Source organism: Trachurus trachurus, assembly GCF_905171665.1.
Source record: "Trachurus trachurus genome assembly, chromosome: 3".
Lineage (NCBI taxonomy): Eukaryota > Metazoa > Chordata > Actinopteri > Carangiformes > Carangidae > Trachurus > Trachurus trachurus.
This window is the reverse complement of record NC_139893.1, coordinates 29,169,608-29,197,499: the sequence shown is the minus strand read 5'-3', so window position 1 is coordinate 29,197,499 and position 27,892 is coordinate 29,169,608. Positions and strand designations below refer to the sequence as shown.

General features: G+C 41.1%; 1 protein-coding gene across 1 annotated transcript in view; it reads left to right on the top strand.

The window, feature by feature from the left end:
- LOC311007616 (uncharacterized protein) overlaps positions 1–27,892 on the top strand; it is a gene marked incomplete at its 3' end in the record, with an annotated part of 130,752 nt that overhangs the window by 4,129 nt on the left and 98,731 nt on the right. The window contains 1 exon segment of the mRNA XM_084000869.1: positions 26,104–26,196. Coding sequence (XP_083856995.1) covers positions 26,104–26,196 — 93 coding nt within the window.

Below are 27,892 nucleotides of genomic sequence, written 5' to 3'. Positions count from 1 at the left end.
GGGTTGATAAGTTGATTAGAGGGCTTTCCTCTTTCTGCGTTTCCTGGCTTTCGTGTAGGCACCATTTTTCATTTCCTGTTAATGTGAATCTCCCAGATAAACATGCGGTTATGTGCAGGATGTAGAACACGTCCACCGTGTTTGCTCCTGGACTGTGAATGTTTAGGCAGACGCCCTGAATCGATCTCTCATGATGCTCCCTGGCTCGCTGCTGGAGGAATCCTTTTGTCATTTTATTCTGCTCAGCCTGAGGTCGTTTTATCTCTCATCACAAAAAAATGTCTCCTTCAGTTGTTTGCTTCTTCGGTCTTTGTCCACCTCATTCTTTCCTTGCAGCCTGAGGCTTCCTGTCTGTCTGCCCAAAAGTTCAGTAGGACTCAAGGTCAAGGTCAATGTGACCTCATTAAAAACACTTTTGACCATAATTCAAAAACTCCAATTCTAGTTATGACAAAATGCAATTTTAACCCGCGTTGCTTTTTGGCCAGTGGGAAAGGGTATAGTAGGCTATTGTTTCTGGATCTTTCACTGGCCGCTGAGCCCAATAGGATTCCACCTTCACTCCCTGCCACCTCTGTTACCCTCCTCCCTCTGATTCTCACTGCATATTCACAGCAAATCTGTTGTAACATGACGTTTGATCCCATCCTAAAACAAACAAATTCATTCTGTAATCAGTGCCTCCAGTAAACACTCTGTCGCTTTGTGTCAGAACTGCAAAGTTACGTGCACAGCAGGAGTGTAATGAAAGATACTATCAGAGTTGATTTTACAAAAATATCTTTGTTTGGATTTTCACCACAGGTGGTTGGAAATAGTCTGCACTGTCTGATTATTTGTGTTTAAGATTTTTTTCCCCTGACAATTTTCAAAAAATAAGATATTATCGACCAATCGGATGATAGAGGACTTAAAAAACAAAAGCAATTTTGAATCTGAAGAGTCTAAATAAGAAATGTGATTCTTCTTTAAAAAAACATGTTTTTATATGACAGGATGGGGTCCATACATTATATTATATATAGGAAGGTAATGAAGATGGTTTGAAATTGAAAGAACGTCATATCATTATTTCCAGTCTCGTGTCAAATCATGTGTCAGCCAGGTTTCAGCATCACTTTATATCACAGTAGATGTTTATATTAAAGCTCCATAGAGGATTAAAGTAGATGTCCATGTGTAATGTGATTATAAAGCAGCTCTAGGTTCAATATTAATACTGCAAAAGTGTCAAAGCCTGTATTCAGAAACTGAGCCAACTGTCAGGACTTCTGTGACTTTGTGATGTCACAACAAAACAGTCACTAGGACTTTCAATTCTGAGAAGAAATTTTACTTGTGACAAATCTTATCCATTGTGTGACAGAAAATTGTGTTAATTGATTTAGAGTGCATTATCTGTTCAAAGCTTAATAAAGTATCTGTACACAAATATCTTCATAAATGTTATTTTTTTCAGAAATAGAATCATAGTCTTGTAGCAAAAAAGTGTGACGTTGTTGTGTCCAGAGCAGGGTTAGTTAACTAAAACTAGCAGGGAAAAAATAATTTAGTGAACTGACATAAAAAAAATTCCAAGAACTAAATAAAACTACAATGAACAAAGCAAAACTAACTAAAACTAAACTGAATTGCAGATAGCATCAGCTTAGTTTTAGTTTTCTTAGAGATGGCTAAAGTCGCAGGAAGAAAACATCACCGCTCAATAGGGACGACTTCGAGTACGACCCACAGGTAGATAGAGTGAATGTAATGTGATGAGGACTGATGGGAACATTCATGGGATGCAACTAAAAGGGAAAAATCCCACAAATTTGGAAGTTCATCTTCAGAAGTCTCACAGAAACTTTCTCCTAATACCTGAAAAACTAAGACAAAAAATAGTCAATTCCTCAAAACTAAAAACTAAACTAAAACTGTTTAATCACTTATTGAACTAACTGAAACTAAACTGAAATTTAAAAAAAAAGCCAACTGAAAAACTAAATAAAAATAGAAAATTGTGAAAAATTTAAAACTACTGTATAATAACCTTGGTCCAGAGTGCAAGAAAAGAAATACAAACTTAGAGCGATTTCATTTTCAGGCCGCGTGGCCCCGGGGTGTCGTGATATAAAACTGTCGACAGTTTTATATGAGATCAGAGAGTGGAGAAAGATGTCAGGTGTGCACTTACACTGCTTCTGTCTCTGGTGCTCATACCTCTGCTCTCATTCCTCCTGCAGCAGCAGATCAAAAGATTCGAGGGCAGTAAAGGCTGCTTCAGTCTGCTGAGACAATAGCTGGAATTAGGTAGTGATTATTTAATTTGATATCTATTAATCTTGTTGTACCCGCTGCTGATGTAATCCTCCTTGTAGCCGTTTCGGCTCCAATCCGCAGGATGAAAGGATCAGGCACCCGTTTAATGATTTATCAACTCTCCTTCAGGATTACAAGAGCATGTGTCTTTGGCTCTCTTATTAAAATCTGAGGCTGCGTCTGTGAGAGAATTTTATCTTTGTCGCTCTGAAAAATGTGCTGGATGGCACAAAGATCCCAACCATAAGTTTATGAAGAAGTTTACACACAGATCTCATCCACAGTCTAAATGTACAGAACAGGTTATTGATAAAGATAAAAATGATTTAAAAGGTGAAGGTGCGCGAAACCTGAGGTGACATGCCTTTTGGTTTTTTTTAAACATGTGAGCACAGTTGCTGTGAAGAAGGAGAGAGCAGCTGCTGCACCTTTTCCTGAAGTGTGACAAATGTCCCCGGGTGGAAACAAATCTCAGATTCTCTATGATCAGTGTTGGTCTGTGGGAACCTGCTACCACTGCCTGAGCCAACCACAGACCATAGATGTGTTTTAGTTCAGAGGAAACTGAGACTATAGGAGATAAGCAGCCTGTTTTGGTGTTTTAATAGAAGAACTAAAACATAGTTAAAGCTCTTTAATATTTCTTACTTCCTTTCCTACTGTGTTAACGACCAATTTGGATGTAAGTGTTTTTTAAAACACAGCCAAATAATAAAATCGAATTGACTCCTTTCTCACTGCCTGAGATTGCCTATTTGTTTGCACTGATGACACAATTAGTGTTGTCATCACATGCAGTTTTATGCATGGCATGTGCACGCACGCACACGCTGGAGCTGCTGAACAAACTGGTAAAATCATTCTGTTGCATCTCATCCCCAGGTTGTTGCTACTGTAGAAGTGTCAAAGTCTCTGTGTGAGATGCCTCCATTGGGGATTGTGTATTTTTATAACTTATTTCGAGGGTGCAGCTCACTCTCAGTAAGTGTAGCTGTGGTGTTTCTAGTCTAACGGCACAGTGACAGGTATGTTTGCAGTGTTTGAGCTCTAATAAATTATTAGCAGGAAAAGGGAGGGAATTAGTTTGTCAGTGATAATGGAAACCAGAGTGGACAAATACATATGTTCACTGCGAGTCACCATGTCCTCCACTTTCATCAAAATCAGATAAATCAGATCAGATTTTTCCAAAATGCACCCTCAGTCCGAACAGCCCTGTGACAAGTAACAGGATTCATTGCATCTTTTACGTCACTCTACCTCGTAGGCAGGAGTCACAAATGAACAAGGACAAACATGGCTGACAGCAGAGACAGAGGAACAAAGTACAGGGACAGTGAAGTTTTAGAACTAATCAGTATTTTATGTGACATACTGAATCTGTAGCCCCCATGTTGGTTATTCCCAACTTCTCCTTATTTTCTGTCATGCACAGAGGCTGTCTGTGACGTCCTGTTGTTCAGGTCAAATCAGGGTCATAACCAGTTCAAAATGGAATTTAATATTGCCCCAATTTTTTTTAAAGATAATGCCAATAGCTACATTAAGAAGAATTAAGAAATCAGATCAAGATAGAAATCTGAACGGAGCTCTGAAGTTGTAGTGTGAAGGTCATCAAAGAGTTGTTTTGGACTAGCGGAAAAGGAGCTGTACACTGAGCTCCGGGCTTAAATGCAGACACAAATTAGTTTAAAAATAATCACTGTTTGAAACCTCTGACAGGAGCATCAACCCAGGAATGAAATTGTATAGATCAATTTTACCCAGCTAACCCATTACCTAACCATCGGTAACCTACTTACTTGTTAATTTCTATATAAAAAGGGAATGATATTGAAAAGATTCTTCTTAATGTGCCTTTTCTTCAACATTTCTCTGCCTTTATGGAAAGTGGGACAAAAGGACTGTGATGATAATTCAACACCTTTATCACACTATTTTTGAGAAAACGGGAAGCTATCTGTACCACAGACAGAAAAACTCTTTTGGTATACAGTAAATCTTAACTCAGCATGCGGTGCCAAGTGTGTGGCTGTGGGGATTTTCTGTCCTAATGCACGAAAAAAACCTGTAAAATGTTAACACACTGCCACTATAAATTTAGAGTGCACGACCCCTCTGCAGCCAAAGTACCATAAAACCCATAAAACCTGGCTTTACTGAGACCAGTCTCACTCCTGGTTCCACAACTCTAAAAACTCAGCTCTTCACTTCCTCTGCACAATACTGATTTTAAGTAACAACTGCTAGCCTCAAAACGCCACCAGTTTACACATGCTTGCACTGCAGGTGTGCATGCAAGTTCTTCCTCATTTATGTGATGTTCATTTGTTCCTTTGCACATCATGCAGTCTCAGAGCTGTCAGCCCGTCCCCTCCCAGCCCCATCACTACCTGATGTATGATTAACTATTCATTCTAGTGATTCCCACAAAAGGAGTCAAAGTGGATGTTAGCTAAAGTTGAGCCTCCCACTTTCAACAAGATGATAATACAGATTTTTTTGCTTTGATTTCCATTCCATCAAGCAACATGAGGCTTTGAGTGTGACAGGTTAAATTACAGTTTTTATCCTTTTTTGAGCCGTGTGCATGTCTGTGTGTAGCCTAATTATAACACAGGGAGACGTCTCAGACAGTCTTTTATTTCTAACAACTAACAGAAAGAAGTGCATTCACTGTCTTTACCCACAATGCATTGGGCTGGGACGGGTACACCTTGGACCTTGTGGCAACTCGGACCCTTACACTCAGCGATGTCTCACAGTTATGATAAGTCTGAACAAGGTCACTGAGCTGAGCCAATAATCAGTTGCAACAAATAACAACCTGGATATAAAGTACAGTAGGTCTTATTTCAACTTTTATTTTTGCGAGCAGATAAAAAAAGATCTAACTTGGAGATAAAGTGTGACCCTCTCTGCAATACTTCACTGGTTATATAAAACTTATGAAAAAGAGTTAATTAGTGAGCTATCAAGGCATATTCATAGCAGCGCACAAAGTTTTAGGCTGTGGAAGTAAAGCGGGAAACCTTTCAGAATAACACCATTTATTTATTTTTGTCAGCTGACACTTTGTCTTCTTAAGGCCTTTAGTTTTCCTCATATACACCTGCACACAGGTAGGTTGCTCCTGGATCCTAGGGACCTGAATTTTGTCAAAAATGTGTCCAGTTAGTCATCATTAAGAGCAAGCAGATATAAATCCACTCCCATTGTGGAAGCAACATAAATTCACCTTCACTACTAGGCAATTGTTGAGAATGGCCTTTTTTCCCCCCCAGTCGATAGTCAAACCAGCGATCACTGCTTTGGACTGTGCCAACATGGAATATGCTCTAACCACCTGACCACCAAGCAACCCATGTATGAATAATATCAAGCAGCGGATGTTGGTCCACAGTTGCATATCTGAATTCAATAGCTCTGGATATGAAATTACCTGGAGAGAAAGGGGGGGAAGAGAATGAATGGGTGTGAAGGTTCAACAACTATGGACAAAATCTGACGAGACTAATCATCAATCATTGATTTGAAGGATACAAGATTTTTGTGTCAGGCTTTACACAGGATCAGCAGATCTGAACTCAATATCTCTGGAAATGAAATTACCTGAAGAGTAGAGGAGAGAAAGAGAAAAATTGGGGTGAAAGTTCAACAGCTACAAAGTCTGATGAGACTAATAATCAATCAATAATATGTACCAGAGTTTTGTACCAGGTCTTAGACACGATCATTCAGCAAAAGTTTATCACAAGTTGCATATCTGAACTCAGTACCACTGAAGATGAAATGACCTGCAGAGAAAGGGGGAGAAAGAGAAGGAATGTAACACAAGTTCAGGAAAAAAATTGATAAGACTGACATTCGATAATAATTAGTCTTATCAGATTTGTCTGGACTGGTGTCACAGTTGTACTACAGACAAAATCTGAAAGGACTAATAATCAATCATTAATTTAAATCACAAAATTTTTGTAACAGGCTTTAGACAGGATCAGGAAGCAGAAGTTGGTCGTCAGTTGCAGATCTGAACTAAATACGGCTGATTTAAACGATACTAGAGTTTTGTATCCGGCCTTAGACAGGATCAGGCAGTGGAAGTTGGTCCACAGTTGCATATCTGAACTCAGTACCACTGAAGATGAAATGACCTGCAGAGAAAGGGGGAGAAAGAGAAGGAATATGGCAGAGTGTACTGTAACACAAGTCCAGGAAAAAATTGGTAAGACTGACATTTAATAATAATTAGTCTTATCAGATTTTTTCTGGACTGGTGTCACGGTTGCATATTTCCAGGCTATAGCTCCAGAGATGCAACGACCTGAAGCGACAGGGAAAAAAAGAGAGAGAAAGAGAAAGAATGGGAGTGAAAGGGGGAGAAACGGAAAGAATTGCAGTTAAGGGTCAACAAGTAGAGACAAAATCTGCAAAGACTAATAATCAATCAATAATTTAAACGATACTAGAGTTGTGAGAGGGTTCTGGGTTCGAACCCGCCGGCCGGCTGGGGCCCTTCTGTGTGGAGTTTGCATGTTCTCCCCGTGCATGCGTGGGTTCTCTCCGGGTACTCCGGCTTCCTCCCACAGACCAAAGACATGCAGGTTAGGTTAATTGGTGACTCTAAATTGCCCATAGGTGTGAATGAGAGTGTGAATGGTTGTCTGTCTATATGTGCTAGCCCTGCGATAGACTGGCGACCTGTCCAGGGTGTACCCCGCCTCTCGCCCGAAGTCAGCTGAGATAGGCTCCAGCTCACCCGTGACCCTAGTGCAGGATAAGAGGTATAGAAAAATGAACTAGAGTTGTGTATCCGGCCTTAGACAGGATCAAGCAGTGGAAGTTGGTCCACAGTTGCATATCTGAACTAAATACGGCTGATTTAAACGATACTAGAGTTTTGTAACGGGCTTTAGACAGGATCAGGAAGCAGAAGTTGGTCCAAAGTTATAAATCGAACTCAATACCTCTGGAGTTGAAATGACCTGGAGAGTAAAGGGGAGAAAGAGAAAGAATTGGGGGGAGTGTAACACAAGTCCAGGAAAAAATTGGTAAGACTGACATTCAATAATAATTAGTCTTATCAGATTTTTTCTGGACTGGTGTCACGGTTGCATACTTCCAGGCTATAGCTCCAGAGATGCAACGACCTGATGCGAAAGAGAAAAAAGGGAGAAAAAGAGTAAGAATGGGAGTGAAAGGGGGAGAAACGGAAATAATTGCAGTTAAGGTTCAACAAGTAGAGACAAAATCTGAAAAGACTAATAATCAATCAATAATTTAAACGATGCTAGAGTTTTGTATCCGGCCTTAGACAGGATCAGGCAGTGGAAGTTGGTCCACAGTTGCATATCTGAAGTCAATATCTCTGGATATGAAATGACCTGGATAGAAAGGGGGAGAAAGAGAAGGAGTGGGCGTGAAGGTTCAACCACTATACAGACAAAATCTGATGAGACTAATAATCAATCAATAATCTAAACGATACTAGAGTTTTGTAACAGGCTTTAGACAGGATCAGGAAGCAGAAGTTGGTCCAAAGTTGTAAATCGAATTCAGTACCACTGAAGATGAAATGACCTGCAGAGAAAGGGGGAAAAGAGAAGGAATGTGGCAGAGTGTAACACAAGTCCAGGAAAAAAATGGTAAGACTGACATTCAATAATAATTAGTCTTATCAGATTTTTTCCGGACTGGTGTCACAGTTGCATATTTCCAGGCTATAGCTCCAGAGATGCAACGACCTGAAGCGAAAGAGAGAAAAAAGAGAACGAGAAAGAATTGCAGTGAGTGTTCAAACAACTACAAACAAAATCTGAAAATACTAATAATCAATCAATAATTTAAACGATACTAGAGTTTGTATCTGAAGTTGGTCCAATATTGCAGATCTGAACTCAATTGCTCGGAGGTGGAATGACCTGAGGCGAAAGGGGGAGAAACAGAAAGAATTGCAGTTAAGGTTCAACAAGTAGAGACAAAATCTGATGAGACTAATATTCAATCGATAATTTTAACGATACTAGAGTTTTGTATCTGGCCTTAGACAGGATTGGGAATCACAAGTTGGTAGTAAGTTACAGATCTGAACTCAATTGCTCTGGAGATGGGATGATCTGAGGTGAAAGGGGGAGAAACAGAAAGAAGTGCAGTTAAGGATAAAGGGATAGTTCAACATTTTTGAAAATTGGCCCATCGCCATGATCCCCCTAGTAATAGCAGTAGGTTCGTTACCTTTAATTGTTGGTCCAAGCTGCTTTTAGATCGGGGGAGAAGAATACCGAGCGGCACAGCTACACTACGGAGGCTAATGGAATTTCTTGGTTTTGCTCATCAAACTCAGCAAATACACAACCAAAAAACTCAAAAACGCTGTGGTGGACAAGTTGTGACCTGCACATTCACCACGCTATGAGATAATAGCGGAAAGTTGCGAGATGGAGTTGTTTTAGAGGCAAAGTCGGACTTTACACTCTAGACGGCTGCTCGGCGGAGTGATTTCAAAAGCGCCTGTTTACTGCAGATACGTCCGTATACTACGGCACTGGCTGAGGTGCGCACACTGTGTCCCTCCGACCAGTGGTTCACTGAAGAAAGTAGTTCCGAGTATTTGCTTCACTTCTCTTAACTTTCCGCTATTATCTCATAGCGTGGTAAATGTGCAGGTCACAACTTGTCCACCACAGCGTTTTTGAGTTTTTTGGTTGTGTATTTGCTGAGTTTGATGAGCAAAACCAAGAAATTCCATTAGCCTCCATAGTGTAGCTGCGCCGCTCGGTATTCTTCTCCCCCGATCTAAAAGCAGCTTGGACCAACAATTAAAGGTAACGAACCTACTGCTATTACTAGGGGGATCATGGCGATGGGCCAATTTTCAAAAATGTTGAACTATCCCTTTAAACAAGTAGAGACAAAATCTGAAAAGACTAATAATCAATCAATAATTTAAACGATACTAGAGTTTTGTATCCGGCCTTTGACAGGATCAAGCAGTGGAAGAGTTGCATATCTGAAGTCAATAGCTCTGGATATGAAACGACCTGTCTAGAAAGGGGGACAAATAGAAGGAATGGGGGTGAAGGTTCAACCACTGGACAAAATCTGATGAGTCTAATATTCAATCGATAATTTAAACGATACTAGAGTTTTGTATCTGGCCTTAGACAGGATCGGGAAGCAGAAGTTGGTCGTCAGTTGCAGATTTGAACTCAATTTCTCCGGGGATGGGATGGTCTGAAGCGGAAGGGGGAGAAACAGAAAGAATTGCAGTTAAGGTTCAACAAGTTGAGACAAATCTGAAAAGACTAATAATCAATCATTTAAACGATACTAGAGTTTTGTAACAGGCTTTAGACAGGATCGGGAAGCAGAAGTTGGTTCAAAGTTGTAAATCTAACTCAATACTGACCTGGAGAGTAAAGGGGAGAAAGAGAAAGAATTGGGGGGAGTGTAACACAAGTCCAGGAAAAAATTGATAAGACTGAAATTTGATAATAATTAGTCTTATCAGATTTTTTCTGGACTGGTGTCACAGTTGCATATTTCCAGGCTATAGCTCCAGAGATGCAACGACCTGAAGCGAAAGAGAGAGAAAGAGAAAGAATTGGAGTGAGTGTTCAAACAACTACAAACAAAATCTGAAAATACTAATAATCAATCAATAATTTAAACGATACTAGAGTTTGTATCTGAAGTTGGTCCAATATTGCAGATCTGAACTCAATTGCTCGGAGGTGGAATGACCTGAGGCGAAAGGGGGAGAAACAGAAAGAATTGCAGTTAAGGTTCAACAAGTAGAGACAAAATCTGATGAGACTAATATTCAATCAATAATTTTAACGATACTAGAGTTTTGTATCTGGCCTTAGACAGGATTGGGAATCACAAGTTGGTAGTAAGTTACAGATCTGAACTCAATTGCTCTGGAGATGGGATGGTCTGAGGTGAAAGGGGGAGAAACAGAAAGAAGTGCAGTTAAGGTTAAACAAGTAGAGACAAAATCTGAAAAGACTAATAATCAATCAATAATTTAAACGATACTAGAGTTTTGTAACAGGCTTTAGACAGGATCAAGCAGTGGAAGAGTTGCATATCTGAAGTCAATAGCTCTGGATATGAAATGACCTGTCTAGAAAGGGGGACAAATAGAAGGAATGGAGGTGAAGTTCCAACAACTACAGACAAAATCTGATGAGACTAATATTCAATCGATAATTTAAACGATACTAGAGTTTTGTATCCGGCCTTAGACAGGATCAAGCAGTGGAAGTTGGTCCACAGTTGCATATCTAAAGTCAATAACTCTGGATATGAAATGACCTGGATAGAAAGGGAGAGAACGAGAAGGAATGGGGGTGAAGGTTCAACCACTGGACAAAATCTGATGAGACTAATATTCAATCGATAATTTAAACGATACTAGAGTTTTGTATCTGGCCTTAGACAGGATCGGGAAGCAGAAGTTGGTCGTCAGTTGCAGATTTGAACTCAATTTCTCCGGAGATGGGATGGTCTGAAGCGGAAGGGGGAGAAACAGAAAGAATTGGAGTTAGGGTTCAACAAGTTGAGACAAAATCTGAAAAGACTAATAATCAATAATTTAAACGATACTAGAGTTTTGTAACAGGCTTTAGACAGGATCGGGAAGCAGTAGTTGGTCCAAAGTTGTAAATCTAACTCAATACTGCTGGAGTTGAAATGACCTGGAGAGTAAAGGGGAGAAAGAGAAAGAATTGGGGGGAGTGTAACACAAGTCCAGGAAAAAATTGATAAGACTGACATTCGATAATAATTAGTCTTATCAGATTTGTCTGGACTGGTGTCACAGTTGCACTACAGACAAAATCTGAAAGGACTAATAATCAATCATTTATTTAAATCACAAATTTTTTGTAACAGGCTTTAGACAGGATCAGGAAGCAGAAGTTGGTCCAAAGTTATAAATCGAACTCAATACCTCTGGAGTTGAAATGACCTGGAGAGTAAAGGGGAGAAAGAGAAAGAATTGGGGGGAGTGTAACACAAGTCCAGGAAAAAATTGGTAAGACTGACATTCAATAATAATTAATCTTATCAGATTTTTTCTGGACTGGTGTCACGGTTGCATACTTCCAGGCTATAGCTCCGGAGATGCAACGACCTGAAGCGAAAGAGAAAAAAGGGAGAAAAAGAGTAAGAATGGGAGTGAAAGGGGGAGAAACGGAAAGAATTGCAGTTAAGGTTCAACAAGTAGAGACAAAATCTGAAAAGACTAATAATCAATCAATAATTTAAACGATGCTAGAGTTTTGTATCCGGCCTTAGACAGGATCAGGCAGTGGAAGTTGGTCCACAGTTGCATATCTGAAGTCAATAGCTCTGGATATGAAATGACCTGGATAGAAAGGGGGTGAAAGAGAAGGAGTGGGCGTGAAGGTTCAACCACTATACAGACAAAATCTGATGAGACTAATAATCAATCAATAATCTAAACGATACTAGAGTTTTGTAACAGGCTTTAGACAGGATCAGGAAGCAGAAGTTGGTCCAAAGTTGTAAATCGAATTCAGTACCACTGAAGATGAAATGACCTGCAGAGAAAGGGGGAGAAAGAGAAGGAATGTGGCAGAGTGTAACACAAGTCCAGGAAAAAAATGGTAAGACTGACATTCAATAATAATTAGTCTTATCAGATTTTTTCCGGACTGGTGTCACAGTTGCATATTTCCAGGCTATAGCTCCAGAGATGCAACAACCTGAAGCGAAAGAGAGAAAAAAGAGAACGAGAAAGAATTGCAGTGAGTGTTCAAACAACTACAAACAAAATCTGAAAATACTAATAATCAATCAATAATTTAAACGATACTAGAGTTTGTATCTGAAGTTGGTCCAATATTGCAGATCTGAACTCAATTGCTCGGAGGTGGAATGACCTGAGGCGAAAGGGGGAGAAACAGAAAGAATTGCAGTTAAGGTTCAACAAGTAGAGACAAAATCTGATGAGACTAATATTCAATCAATAATTTTAACGATACTAGAGTTTTGTATCTGGCCTTAGACAGGATTGGGAATCACAAGTTGGTAGTAAGTTACAGATCTGAACTCAATTGCTCTGGAGATGGGATGATCTGAGGTGAAAGGGGGAGAAACAGAAAGAAGTGCAGTTAAGGTTAAACAAGTAGAGACAAAATCTGAAAAGACTAATAATCAATCAATAATTTAAACGATACTAGAGTTTTGTATCCGGCCTTTGACAGGATCAAGCAGTGGAAGAGTTGCATATCTGAAGTCAATAGCTCTGGATATGAAACGACCTGTCTAGAAAGGGGGACAAATAGAAGGAATGGGGGTGAAGGTTCAACGACTGGACAAAATCTGATGAGACTAATATTCAATCGATAATTTAAACGATACTAGAGTTTTGTATCTGGCCTTAGACAGGATCGGGAAGCAGAAGTTGGTCGTCAGTTGCAGATTTGAACTCAATTTCTCCGGGGATGGGATGGTCTGAAGCGGAAGGGGGAGAAACAGAAAGAATTGCAGTTAAGGTTCAACAAGTTGAGACAAAATCTGAAAAGACTAATAATCAATAATTTAAACGATACTAGAGTTTTGTAACAGGCTTTAGACAGAATCGGGAAGCAGAAGTTGGTTCAAAGTTGTAAATCTAACTCAATACTGACCTGGAGAGTAAAGGGGAGAAAGAGAAAGAATTGGGGGGAGTGTAACACAAGTCCAGGAAAAAATTGATAAGACTGAAATTTGATAAATATTAGTCTTATCCGATTTTTTCTGGACTGGTGTCACAGTTGCATATTTCCCGGCTATAGCTCCAGAGATGCAACGACCTGAAGCGAAAGAGAGAGAAAGAGAAAGAATTGGAGTGAGTGTTCAAACAACTACAAACAAAATCTGAAAAGACTAATAATCAATCAATAATTTAAACGATACTAGAGTTTGTATCTGAAGTTGGTCCAATATTGCAGATCTGAACTCAATTGCTCGGAGGTGGGATGACCTGAGGCGAAAGGGGGAGAAACAGAAAGAATTGCAGTTAAGGTTCAACAAGTAGAGACAAAATCTGAAAAGACTAATAATCAATCAATAATTTAAACGATACTAGAGTTTTGTATCTGGCCTTTGACAGGATCAAGCAGTGGAAGTTGGTCCACAGTTGTATATCTGAACTCAATAGCTCTGGATATGAAATAACCTGGATAAAAAGGGGGAGAAAGAGAAGGAATGGGGGTGAAATTCCAATGACTACAGACGAAATATGATGAGACTAATAATCAATCATTAATTCAAATGATACTAGAGTTTTGTAACAGGCTTTAGACAGGATCAGGAAGCAGAAGTTGGTAGTCTGTTACAGATCTGAACTCAATTGCTCTGGAGATGGGATGGTCTGAGGTGAAAGGGGGAGAAACAGAAAGAAGTGCAGTTAAGGTTCCACAAGTAGAGACAAAATCTGAAAAGACTAATAATCAATAATTTAAACGATACTAGAGTTTTGTATCCGGCCTTTGACAGGATCAAGCAGTGGAAGTTGGTCCACAGTTGCATATCTGAAGTAGGGATGGGAAATCGGCCCTATATTCAGATCATTCGATCGTGGACACTGTCGATCGCCGATAGGCGATCCAATCGCTGGGGGGGGGGGGGGGGGGGGTGCAATTGCGTCAGCTTTATAAAAAAAAAAAAAAACTTGCTATATAGTTCCGTTCATTCATCTCCGCATAGCGCTCACTCTCCGTTATTGTCGTTCACACACACAGACAAGCGCGCATGCAATGACGCGCGGGTCGGGGTTTTTTTCCGCCCCGCCGCTATTAAACGTCAGACAGCGGCATTTTACTTTGAAAGGGCAGACAGAGGCGCTGTGTTGCCGGTAGCTTGTCAGTGTGGAGCTCGTGAGGAGAGGGAGAGTCACAGTGCAGCGAGTGCAGCAGCCGCGGCGGCCGCCTCTCCCTCTCCCCGGTCTGCTCTCTGCTCTCTGGTGAAAGCAACCCCGCTCTGCTGATGCGCCCAGCCGGCGTCTCACCACCGGTTCCCTCACACCTCCGCCGGCTTTCCCGTCAACATCAGCGCGCCCCTGATAACACACTCTGGACTTCATCATCAGTGTTTTTAATGACCCGCCCCACCCCGCACAGCCTGCGTCCGCGGCATGCACCTCCGAAAAAAAGTGAGAAGGAAAAAAAAAAGATGCAACAGAGTGTGTAATTAAGAGTTTAATATTCACTCCTCTGTTGCACAGATCCAAGGGCTCTGTATAGACATGTCGCTCCACGAAACATTTAACATTTAAGTACACAGTAGAGCGCAGGTTCTAGAGATTATTTCTTTAACATCTTATGGCAGTAAATTAATTAAAGATCGCCTTAAAGATCGCCATTTGAAAAAAAAATCACGATCGTCCCTTCGATCGCCGATAGACGATCCGATCGAAAATCACTCCATCCCTAATCTGAAGTCAATAACTCTGGATATGAAATGACCTGGATAGAAAGGGAGAGAACGAGAAGGAATGGCCGTGAAGGTTCAACCACTGGACAAAATCTGATGAGACTAATATTCAATCGATAATTTAAACGATACTAGAGTTTTGTATCTGGCCTTAGACAGGATCGGGAAGCAGAAGTTGGTCGTCAGTTGCAGATTTGAACTCAATTTCTCCGGAGATGGGATGGTCTGAAGCGGAAGGGGGAGAAACAGAAAGAATTGCAGTTAAGGTTCAACAAGTTGAGACAAAATCTGAAAAGACTAATAATCAATAATTTAAACGATACTAGAGTTTTGTAACGGGCTTTAGACAGGATCAGGAAGCAGTAGTTGGTCCAAAGTTGTAAATCTAACTCAATACTGCTGGAGTTGAAATGACCTGGAGAGTAAAGGGGAGAAAGAGAAAGAATTGGGGGGAGTGTAACACAAGTCCAGGAAAAATTGATAAGACTGAAATTTGATAATAATAATTAGTCTTATCAGATTTTTTCTGGACTGGTGTCACAGGTTGCATATTTCCAGGCTATAGCTCCAGAGATGCAACGACCTGAAGCGAAAGAGAAAAAAAGAGAGAGAAAGAGAAAGAGAAAGAATTGGAGTGAGTGTTCAAACAACTACAAACAAAATCTGAAAATACTAATAATCAATCAATAATTTGAATGATACTAGAGTTTGTATCTGAAGTTGGTCCGATATTGCAGATCTGAACTCAATTGCTCTGGAGATGGGATGACCTGAGGCGAAAGGGGGAGAAACAGAAAAAAGTGCAGTTAAGGTTCAACAAGTAGAGACAAAATCTGAAAAGACTAATAATCAATCAATAATTTAAACGATACTAGAGTTTTGTATCCGGCCTTTGACAGGATCAAGCAGTGGAAGAGTTGCATATCTGAAGTCAATAGCTCTGGATATGAAATGACCTGTCTAGAAAGGGGGACAAATAGAAGGAATGGAGGTGAAGTTCCAACAACTACAGACAAAATCGGATGAGACTAATATTCAATCGATAATTTAAATGATACTAGAGTTTTGTATTTGGCCCTAGACAGGATCAAGCAGTGGAAGTTGGTCGTCAGTTGCGTATCTGAACTAAATACGGCTGATTTAAACGATACTAGAGTTTTGTAACGGGCTTTAGACAGGATCGGGAAGCAGTAGTTGGTCCAAAGTTGTAAATCTAACTCAATACTGCTGGAGTTGAAATGACCTGGAGAGTAAAGGGGAGAAAGAGAAAGAATTGGGGGGAGTCTAACACAAGTCCAGGAAAAAATTGATAAGACTGAAATTTGATAATAATTAGTCTTATCCGATTTTTTCTGGACTGGTGTCACAGTTGCATATTTCCAGGCTATAGCTCCAGAGATGCAACGACCTGAAGCGAAAGAGAGAGAATTGGAGTGAGTGTTCAAACAACTACAAACAAAATCTGAAAAGACTAATAATCAATCAATAATTTAAATGATACTAGAGTTTGTATCTGAAGTTGGTCCAATATTGCAGATCTGAACTCAGTTGCTCGGAGGTGGGATGACCTGAGGCGAAAGGGGGAGAAACAGAAAGAATTGCAGTTAAGGTTCAACAAGTAGAGACACAATCTGAAAAGACTAATAATCAATCAATAATTTAAACGATACTAGAGTTGTGTATCCGGCCTTAGACAGGATCAAGCAGTGGAAGTTGGTCCACAGTTGTATATCTGAACTCAATAGCTCTAGATATGAAATAACCTGGATAAAAAGGGGGAGAAAGAGAAGGAATGGGGGTGAAATTCCAACGACTACAGACGAAATATGATGAGACTAATATTCAATCAATAATTTTAACGATACTAGAGTTTTGTATCTGGCCTTAGACAGGATTTGGAATCACAAGTTGGTAGTCAGTTACAGATCTGAACTCAATTGCTCTGGAGATGGGATGGTCTGTGGCGAAAGGGGGAGAAACAGAAAGAAGTGCAGTTAAGGTTCAACAAGTAGAGACAAAATCTGAAAAGACTAATATTCAATCAATAATTTAAACAATACTAGAGTTTTGTATCTGGCCTTAGACAGGATCAAGCAGTGGAAGTTGGTCCACAGTTGCATATCTGAAGTCAATAACTCTGGATATGAAATGACCTGGATAGAAAGGGAGAGAACGAGAAGGTAGAGTTTTGTAACAGGCTTTAGACAGGATCGGGAAGCAGAAGTTGGTCGTCAGTTGCAGATTTGAACTCAATTTCTCCGGAGATGGGATGGTCTGAAGTGGAAGGGGGAGAAACAGAAAGAATTGCAGTTAAGGTTCAACAAGTTGAGACAAAATCTGAAAAGACTAATAATCAATAATTTAAACGATACTAGAGTTTTGTAACGGGCTTTAGACAGGATCAGGAAGCAGTAGTTGGTCAAAAGTTGTAAATCTAAGTCAATACTGCTGGAGTTGAAATGACCTGGAGAGTAAAGGGGAGAAAGAGAAAGAATTGGGGGGAGTGTAACACAAGTCCAGGAAAAAATTGATAAGACTGAAATTTGATAATAATTAGTCTTATCAGATTTTTTCTGGACTGGTGTCCAGTTGCATATTTCCAGGCTATAGCTCCAGAGATGCAACGACCTGAAGCAAAAGAGAAAAAAAGAGAGAGAAAGAGAAAGAATTGGAGTGAGTGTTCAAACAACTACAAACAAAATCTGAAAAGACTAATAATCAATCAATAATTTGAATGATACTAGAGTTTGTATCTGAAGTTGGTCCGATATTGCAGATCTGAACTCAAGTGCTCTGGAGATGGGATGACCTGAGGCGAAAGGGGGAGAAACAGAAAGAAGTGCAGTTAAGGTTCAACAAGTAGAGACAAAATCTGAAAAGACAAATATTCAATCGATAATTTAAACAATACTAGAGTTTTGTATCCGGCCTTTGACAGGATCGGGAAGCAGAAGTTGGTCGTCAGTTGCAGATCTGAACTCAATTGCTCGGAGGTGGGATGACCTGAGGCGAAAGGGGGAGAAACAGAAAGAATTGCAGTTAAGGTTCAACAAGTAGAGACAAAATCTGAAAAGACTAATAATCAATCAATAATTGAAATGATACTAGAGTTGTGTATCCGGCCTTTGACAGGATCAAGCAGTGGAAGTTGGTCCACAGTTGTATATCTGAACTCAATAGCTCTAGATATGAAATAACCTGGATAAAAAGGGGGAGAAAGAGAAGGAATCGGTGTGAAATTCCAATGACTACAGACAAAATATGATGAGACTAATAATCAATCATTAATTCAAATGATACTAGAGTTTTGTAACAGGCTTTAGACAGGATCAGGAAGCAGAAGTTGGTCGGCAGTTGCAGATCTGAACTCAATTGCTCTGGAGATTGGATGGTCTGAGGCGAAAAGGGAGAGAGAGAGAGGTTCACAGCCTATGTGCAAACATACTATGCTTGCAGTTTTAGCTCCTTACATGTTAAACTAATGTTTATTCTCATCGAACTAAAAGCAGTGGCACAGATGTACAGTGTCAACCCTACATCAAACCCACAAAAGTCACGCTAAATTCACCGATGCCCCGTATTTCAATCTGATTTCTTCCTGAACAAACCGTCACTACATAACACACATAACACTAGTTTTAAGCGGCGTTTACACCGGACGCGATAGACGCGAATACAATCGTGCCAGACGCTTCATTCGCGCCGCTTGGTCATTTTGGATCATTCGCGTCCATCGCGTCATTCGCGCTAGACGCTCCGCCCGTTAATTTGAAAACCCTACCTACATGACAAGGATCAAAGCAATGAGTGGTGAGGAGATCACAGGACACTTGTGATGTCACACATGGAACGCTGATGTCACAGCTACACATATCAAGGTGTTACATCACAGCATGTAACACCTCGGGCCCTAGTTTCGTTGACCGAGCGAAGTCTAAGTGCAGCGCAGCTTCGCCACGCCAACGGGGCTGGACCAGGTCCATTTCGCAAGATTCGTGGGCCGCGCAGTCAGACTTAGACCAGCGTAAACCCTCCCCTCGTCCCTCCCACCGGCGCAAACGGCGAAGAGGGAGGAGAGAGGGCGGGAGGAAGACAGGAGGAGGAGAGAAAGGCGTGGGGTGGGTTTGACACAGCCGAGTCAGATCTTCACCAATCAAATGAGCTCCTCTCCTCACCTTTAACTGCGCGGAGGGCGATGCGCGCTGCAAGTTTGTCATTTTATACTTGGACTGGACGGAGGAGACAGCGACGCCAGAGGCCGAACCTCTCCCCGGAGGAAACAGCTGTTTCCCCGGAGGTCTGAGCTCAGAGTGACCAATAATGAGTTTACTAATAATAATACAAATATCCTTAATCAGGTTTGATCTGATACACTGAGAACCCCTGCCCAATGAAAGAAACAACAACTAATAAACTAATAAAGAAACTCACATTTATTCAAACCCTGTAAGCAAGATGAGAGGTATAATACAACATAAACAAACACCATGCGTAACGGATAAAATCAGCGTAAAGGACGCTCTCTCTCTCTCTCTCTCTCTCTCTCTCTCTGTCCTCCTCTCTCTCTCTCTCTCTGTCCTCCTCTCTCTCTCTCTCTCTGTCCGTCTCTTTTTTTCTCTTTTTTTTTCTGTGATAGAGATGCTGAGTATACGGCTATATACTGACTATCTGATACCGAGGCTGTGGTGGACTAAGAGAGATGAAGATTTGTGTTTTGTTTTTCATTACTGTACGGCTGCCTGATGCGCTAATGAATTAATAAGTAAATAAATAAATAAAGCGATCATCACAAGGGCAGAGTGGTATCTCAACACGGCAGCGACATGCAGTCATCCACCCTCAGTCCTGCTTGGGACATCCACAGCTGCTTTTCAGTGCCAGTTCGTCCCTGCTGTGTTAATTCAGGTGGAGTTTCCTTTACGCGCTGACAGCCTTTGATCTCTGCTTTGATCTGACGTCAGATGTGACGGGACAATCTATATAGATATAAATTCACGTGTTGATTCCATTAGTTGCATTAAATAGTGGTTATTGTGGATATTTATTGCATTGAAATGTGTCTGGAACTGTGGAGATCTGCCTGTGAGGTCTTGGTGACGTGTGTGCACTGCAGGTCAGTCAGCCAAACTTCCACTGCACCTGCTGCGCTCCGCTCTGCGCTGAGAATAGACCTGGTTGGAGGTGGCGAGCTTTCAGCGCAACCTCGGCGAGACATTTTCGCACAAAACTTCCACTGCACCAAGCTGAATCTGTGACGCCTCCCCCTGCTGCGCGGCCACGCCTATCTCAGCGCAGCGCGATCTACAAATCTCCCAATCTGACTTTGCGCTCGGCTGCGCTGGTCGAAACTTGCATTAGACCGGCTGCGCTACCTTGCGCCACCTGCGCTGCGCCAGCAAACTAGGGCCCCTCGTGTGTAGCTGTGACATCAGAATTCCAAGTAGCTATGGCTACCAACTCTTGTCGGAATTAGTTTTTGAAGATCCAGAGGAATTGATTTCCTTCTCTTCAACCCTGTCAGCGATATTTGGATAATATTTGGAGGAAGTACTCAGGATATTCGATCATCCAGGCTTTAGACAGGATCAGGAAGCAGAAGTTGGTAGTCAGTTACAGATCTGAACTCAATTGCTCTGGAGATGGGATGGTCTGAGGTGAAAGGGGGAGAAACAGAAAGAAGTGCAGTTAAGGTTCAACAAGTTGAGACAAAATCTGAAAAGACTAATAATCAATCAATAATTTAAACGATACTAGAGTTGTGTATCCGGCCTTAGACAGGATCAAGCAGTGGAAGTTGGTCCACAGTTGTATATCTGAAGTCAATAACTCTGGATATGAAATAACCTGGATAAAAAGGGGGAGAAAGAGAAGGAATGGGGGTGAAATTCCAACGACTACAGACAAAATCTGATGAGACTAATATTCAATCAATAATCTAAACGATACTAGAGTTTTGTATCTGGCCTTAGACAGGATCGGGAAGCAGAAATTGGTCGTCAGTTGCAGATTTGAACTCAATTTCTCTGGAGATGGGATGGTCTGAAGCGGAAGGGGGAGAAACAGAAAGAATTGCAGTTAAGGTTCAACAAGTTGAGACAAAATCTGAAAAGACTAATAATCAATCAATAATTTAAACGATTCTAGAGTTTTGTAACGGGCTTTAGACAGGATTGGGAAGCAGTAGTTGGTCCAAAGTTGTAAATCTAACTCAATACCACTGGAGTTGAAATGACCTGGAGAGTAAAGGGGAGAAAGAGAAAGAAGTGGGGGAGTGTAACACAAGTCCAGGAAAAAATTGATAAGACTGAAATTTGATAATAATTAGTCTTATCAGATTTTTTCTGCACTGGTGTCACAGTTGCATATTTCCAGGCTATAGCTCCAGAGATGCAACGATCTGAAGCGAAAGAGAGAAAAAAGAGAAAGAGAAAGAATTGGAGTGAGTGTTCAAACAACTACAAACAAAATCTGAAAAGACTAATAATCAATCAATAATTTAAACGATACTAGAGTTTGTATCTGAAGTTGGTCCAATATTGCAGATCTGAACTCAATTGCTCGGAGGTGGGATGACCTGAAGCGAAAGTGGGAGAAACAGAAAGAAGTGCAGTTAAGGTTCAACAAGTAGAGACAAAATCTGAAAAGACTAATATTCAATCAATAATCTAAACGATACTAGAGTTTTGTAACAGGCTTTAGACAGGATCAGGAAGCAGAAGTTGGTAGTCAGTTACAGATCTGAACTCAATTGCTCTGGAGATGGGATGGTCTGAGGTGAAAGGGGGAGAAACAGAAAGAAGTGCAGTTAAGGTTCAACAAGTTGAGACAAAATCTGAAAAGACTAATAATCAATCAATAATTTAAACGATACTAGAGTTTTGTATCCGGTCTTTGACAGGACCAAGCAGTGGAAGTCGGTCCACAGTTGCATATCTGAAGTCAATAACTCTGGATATGAAATAACCTGGATAGAAAGGGGGAGAAAGAGAAGGAATGGGGGTGAAATTCCAACGACTACAGACAAAATATGATGAGACTAATATTCAATCAATAATCTAAACGATACTAGAGTTTTGTAACAGGCTTTAGACAGGATCAGGAAGCAGAAGTTGGTCGGCAGTTGCAGATCTGAACTCAATTGCTCTGGAGATTGGATGGTCTGAGGTGAAAAGGGAGAGAGGGAGAGGTTCACAGCCTATGTGCAAACATAGTATGCTTGCAGTTTTAGCTCCTTACATGTTAAACTAATGTTTATTCTCATCGAACTAAAAGCAGTGGCACAGATGTACAGTGTCAATCCTCCATCAAACCCACAAAAGTCACGCTAAATTCACCGATGCCCCGTATTTCAATCTGATTTCTTCCTGAACAAACCGTCACTACATAACACACATAACACTAGTTTTAAGCGGCGTTCACACCGGACGCGATAGACGCGAATACAATCGTGCCAGACGCTTCATTCGCGCCGCTTGGTCATTTTGGATCATTCGCGTCCATCGCGTCATTCGCGCTAGACGCTCCGCCCGTTAATTTGAAAACCCTACCTACATGACAAGGATCAAAGCAATGAGTGGTGAGGAGATCACAGGACACTTGTGATGTCACACATGGAACGCTGATGTCACAGCTACACATATCAAGGTGTTACATCACAGCATGTAACACCTCGTGTGTAGCTGTGACATCAGAATTCCAAGTAGCTATGGCTACCAACTCTTGTCTGAATTAGTTTTTGAAGATCCAGAGGAATTGATTTCCTTCTCTTCAACCCTGTCAGCGATATTTGGATAATATTTGGAGGAAGTACTCAGGATATTCGATCATCTGTATTTGCCAACATGCCAATCTTAATGATTGGCTTAAGGCTGGCAAACATTACAGGATTCTTCAAACCTTCACAGATTTGGAGACCACACACTTGATGATAACAAAAGACAGATCACACAGGATCTCTCTCTTCTGATCTTATAGTGTGTGGTGTGCACTACGGAGCACACACCACACACTAACCAATTCTTCAGCAGAGTATCAGGTTCATCACGCTGAATATTCCAAATCTTGCGTGGTTAAACGTGACTTCAGTGTAAACAAACATGGCGGACGAACAGAAAGATGCAATGGTGATTGTTTTCGGCCTATTACTGTCTGAGAAAACACACAAAAAAACAAAACGACTATGGAAAAGTCATGGAGAGGGCAGGAATGTGGGCTGTATGCCATACAGCACTGTGTGCTCTGGCCCCGATACTGCGAGTCACCATTGCAACAGGTAAATAAAAGGCAGAGCCTCCATTTTAATCCAGTGGACATCAGTCAGCTGACTCAGCTCGCGTCTTTCGCGATTGGCTGTTGGTCCGGTACACACTGTGCGTGCTCGGCTCTCCTCGGAACATCCATGGGAACACCCCACACAAACTACAGGATTCCTAGTCGCAAACAGAGCAATTATGGCTCATGTTATAATGTTCATTATGCTCCTTCTGAAGCCTTCCAAGTGGGCCAGACCGGACAAAGTCACTCTTAACACACCACACCACACCACAGGAAAATCAGACACAATGTTGTTTGCAAACATCAGATAATCTGGCCTTTCCTGACTTAGATCATAAGGGAGACATCGGGACATCCTGTAGTGTGTACCCCCCTTTAGTTGTGATGCCTCGGCTCTCCACATCTGCTGGCCGCCTCATCAGGTCTGGACTGGGACTGAATTACCCCAGTTTCAACCCTGCAGCTCCTGTGCTTCATGGATCACCCCTGGATGAGTGTGTGCAACCACCAGCCCAGACAAACTTTAGGGTCAAAAACTATAGTCATCTCAGAATGCTGCATCAAGACTCTCTAGCATTGTTTGAGTGACAAAGCTCAGCAAAGGGGGCAGGATATCAATGCTGTCTGGAGCCCAATTGTGATTCACAGGAGTGATTTTAGCAGTGAGAGGCTTAACCGTTGTTTTGTTCCCCACGTTTCACCAACTCCCTGTCATTCCTGCCCCATGAGCAAGAAAGCCTGGCCAATATGGCAAGCAGTTTGAGCATTTACATGTATTCCATATCGCTGATATCAGCTGTCAGTGTTATTTAATATTCGATTGTTGTCAACACTAGTTGAACATGTGGTCACACTGGTTAAACAGTCTCCCACTCGTGACTCTTTTGTCAAACTAGTACCAACTTAAGCTACAAGTGACACCAGCAGCTGCACTAGTAGCACCAAATCCAAAACTTCTCAACTTTTTGACATATTAATGGCCCACTGGACTGAACTAGCAATGCTCAAAGTCTTATTAGGTAACTAATCAGCTGCAGAAACTCTGACTTGTTAACTAGTAGCAGCTATTCACCTCACTGGTTTGCTAAATCCTCACTCGTGTAAGACATCCTTTTTGTGCAGCTGTTGCTTTTGACCATTTCATTTCTTAAATAAAGACATTAAAGAAAACTATTGAATCAAGTTATGTCAACTGATCTTACAAATCCTTGCTGTCTAAATGGTTACAAAACAATACATTTTGAGTTATTCTACACTGAAAAGAAATTGCAGAGACATTTACTTGAGAAAAAGCTCAGTAATAATTTCCACGTAGAAAGGGTTTGTAAATTTTACTCAGGATGAAGTCAGGGTAACATTTATTTTATTATTATTTTATTATCTAATCTATGTTCAGTGGCTGAACGTTTTCTCAAAACTCTCCTCCTCATCTTTCCTTGACCCCATGATGGTTTCAATCAGGGATGAGGAGAAATGTTGTGGAAAGTATTCCTCTGCAGCCCATGGCTGTCTTCTTCTTGTCTCTGTAGACAATTCTCTACGGCTTTGGCTGGATGCTTGGGCTCATTGTCCCAGTGGAGAGTGAATTTGAGACCAATCAGACACACAGTAGATTACAATACATACTGCTCAACCATCTAAAATGCTTAAAACCTTTGCCTTTGCTATAAATGGGTTTTATTACTATATTTTTTGCTTCATACTACAATATAAGGCAGCCGACAGTAGAGAGATACCAGGAAGCAAACGTGAGTTGATGGGGGTGACATGTAGAAGTGGTAATAGACATGAACTAGAGTAGTTGCAGGTCATGACGTTAAACCAAACTACCAGCTGCCCCTGTCACAGCCAGGCTCGCTGCTTCCTCTGAGACCTTTCTGGAATTTTTAGCACCTAACCTTAGGTTCAGCCAAACTTTATTGGTTTGTGTTGGTGTTGTCTTGTTGATAGAGGCCAGAGAGGAGACATTCTTCAAGGCTGAAAGAAGTAAAGAAAATGCAGAGAAAGAATCATTAAATCTGCATTTTTTTGCAGTGTGTATTCTGTTAAACAGTTGCATCAGTTGACGTTTCAACATTTCCAAAAAACAGAATTTTTAGTAGAAATGAAAGAATGAAAAATGCAAACTGACTCCAAAGAGCCCTTCAGATGAAAAGGCACTGAAAAATAACGGACCTAGTAGATGAAGGCCTTAACCCAGAGCATTGTCAGTTTAACCCCACCTCTTCAGAGAAGCTGTGTGTTGTGTTTGGGCCAATTCTCTGACCTGCTGTAAATATGTATATATTCATCCACCTTAAGGAATCACCTTGATTCAGATACAGGGAGACATGAGGAGCAGCCTCCTGATAGGGTGAAAGACACGTTATCGGCTTCGCACAGATAAGGCCACTCTTCATCTTCATCTTCACCCTAAGCGTTTTACAGCAGGTGTAATATTTCATCATGGCACGACCTTACAGTAGAGAGTTGTCAAACAGTATCTGAAGCTTCAAAACAAATGAGTCTATCACAGGATAATGAACGAGGCTGCCACGTCTCACTCAGTCATTATCTAGCGCAACGATTGACCTGGAGGCCGCAGGATGCCACAGGAAGGTGGGAGCAAGGAGGAGAAAAAGTAAAGAGAGGAAATAAAGGGGGAACTGATAAAAGAGAGAGAACAATAAATACATAGATTAAAGGCACAGACACACTGACACAGACCTCGCTCCCTCTGTAAATCACATTAAGACCTAAAAGTGAATCTGAAAACGTCGCTCCCGCTGACTTCAAAGGCAAGCGCCTAAAACATTAAACCCGATGGCAAATCAAAATGACTTTTGATAATATAAACTGACTTTTTGACTTCCAGTTATTATCTCATTGCATCACACAGAGCACCCTGAGCAGCTCTCTCTGAGGAGGCACTACACACTCACAGCAGTGGTGCTGTACATATCTGTGACAAAGTGTGCCATCAGACACAATATACAAACAAGTTTAAAAAATCTACTTCATTTTTAAAGCTTCAGTTTCCTCTTCTCTTGTGTTTCATTTGATGTTTTTGATGGTAATCGTGACTTCCTCCTGTTTCTTCAGCTCTGTGCACTGAGGAGTGTGTCCACGGACGCTGCGTCTCTCCAGACACCTGCCAGTGTGAGCCCGGCTGGGGAGGACTGGACTGCTCCAGTGGTGAGTTCACTTCCCTTTCAGCCGCAATCTCAGTGTAATGTAGATGTAGCCAGGTCATATTCGATGTTGCTCTACCTGTTGTTTCAATATCACTGTAAGCTGAGTGCAAAGAGCCTTGCTTGCAGCACAGCGCTGCAGGGATGGTGTATTTTTGTAGGCTAACCTGGGAGTTGGCTTCATCATGGTTCCCTCAGCAACAAGACAGAGGGATTTTTACACTCTTTTAGATTATTGCAGAAATGGGACCTGTGAGTGTGGTCCACCGACAAAGAAAAGAAGATTACAAAAGTACCGAATGTTCTCTTCAGTAGTCATAGGTCAAAAGGTCAAATTAAAGACCAACAAATAAAAGGACAGAGCCTCACTCCTTTACTCACACAAAGAGAGTAACAGGCTGTATAAACACAACTAGTGGACTGGTGAGAAGATTGGCTTCCATGTTCAATGTAACATCCACAGCAACCTTTGATGCTTCATTAAGACACTTGATAACAACCTCCTGGTTTGTGAATAAAATTTGAAGCCAGCGGTATTTTCTGACAGAGAATAAAATATAAATAATATGTGAATATAAAATGCCTTATATTAAGGTAATTTAACTAAAAATGCCTTCACAACACCCACAGGCTTCAGGAGGAGGGAACAGGAAGTGCTTAAATGCTAACATACTAAGTGCTCTCATTCTGCTGCACTCTATTTTTGCCACTTATTTTTTTCTACTGAAGGTAGCATGTGAAACAACTAGCCTTGGTCCAGCTCTTCACTTTCACTGATTAATACTATCAGAATTTTCTTTTTTAGATTAGCTGCTTATATGAATCAATTTATGGGGGCATGCCGTGCCCACACGTGCAGACTAACCCTCATGCCTGCAGCCATATTTCCCAGCCAAAATGGAGCAAGCAAAAAAGGAGTAGTGTGACACTGTGTAGGTTACTATTTCTTAATAAAAACCAGTCTGAGAGGACTGAGGTAGGCCTGGCCTGATTATTTTATTTTAAGGTCTGAAATTTTTGTTAAAAAAAACAAACAAAAAAACTGTTGGCTGATTTTAAATCAGCAGAGCGGGGGAGTTTTTTTTGGTTTTTTTTGCAATGGCAAGAGGATTCATATGTGTTTATGTTTTGTTAATCTGTTGGCTGTTGCTTATTTTAATAAGTTATAAAATATTTTGATACACAGGAGATATAGGCTAGGGCTACTATTTGCCATTTATTTTAAGAAATTATAACGTATTTTTCTTTTTACACGGGAGAAAGGGAGATGTTTTATAACATTGGCAAGAAAAAAAATATCGTCTTTCCTCCTCTCAATGGCCAAGAGACAATCAGATTGTCGATTGGCACAGGCCTACAGTAGTCACAGATGCTCAATAGAGCATTTTAATCTAATCACTTCACGTTTAATGGTCGGTTGAAAAATTCAAAATGTGCATCCCTAGTAACTGGCATGCAGGAGCTCACCTGTGCACTAGTCAAAGCTGCAGCTGCAGCAGCGTTCAATGTTTGGTGGTGACAGGGGCAGAGCATAAGGATCAGAGTGTGGGATTTCAAAGGGACATGACGTCATGTAACGTTAACAACGAAAACACATTTTCTCAGTGGAGGTCAGGCTGATAATTCATACAGGCACATGAAGGCAGAGTTTAATGAGCGATTGGGAAAATTGTCACTCCCCCCCCCCCCCCCCCCCCACA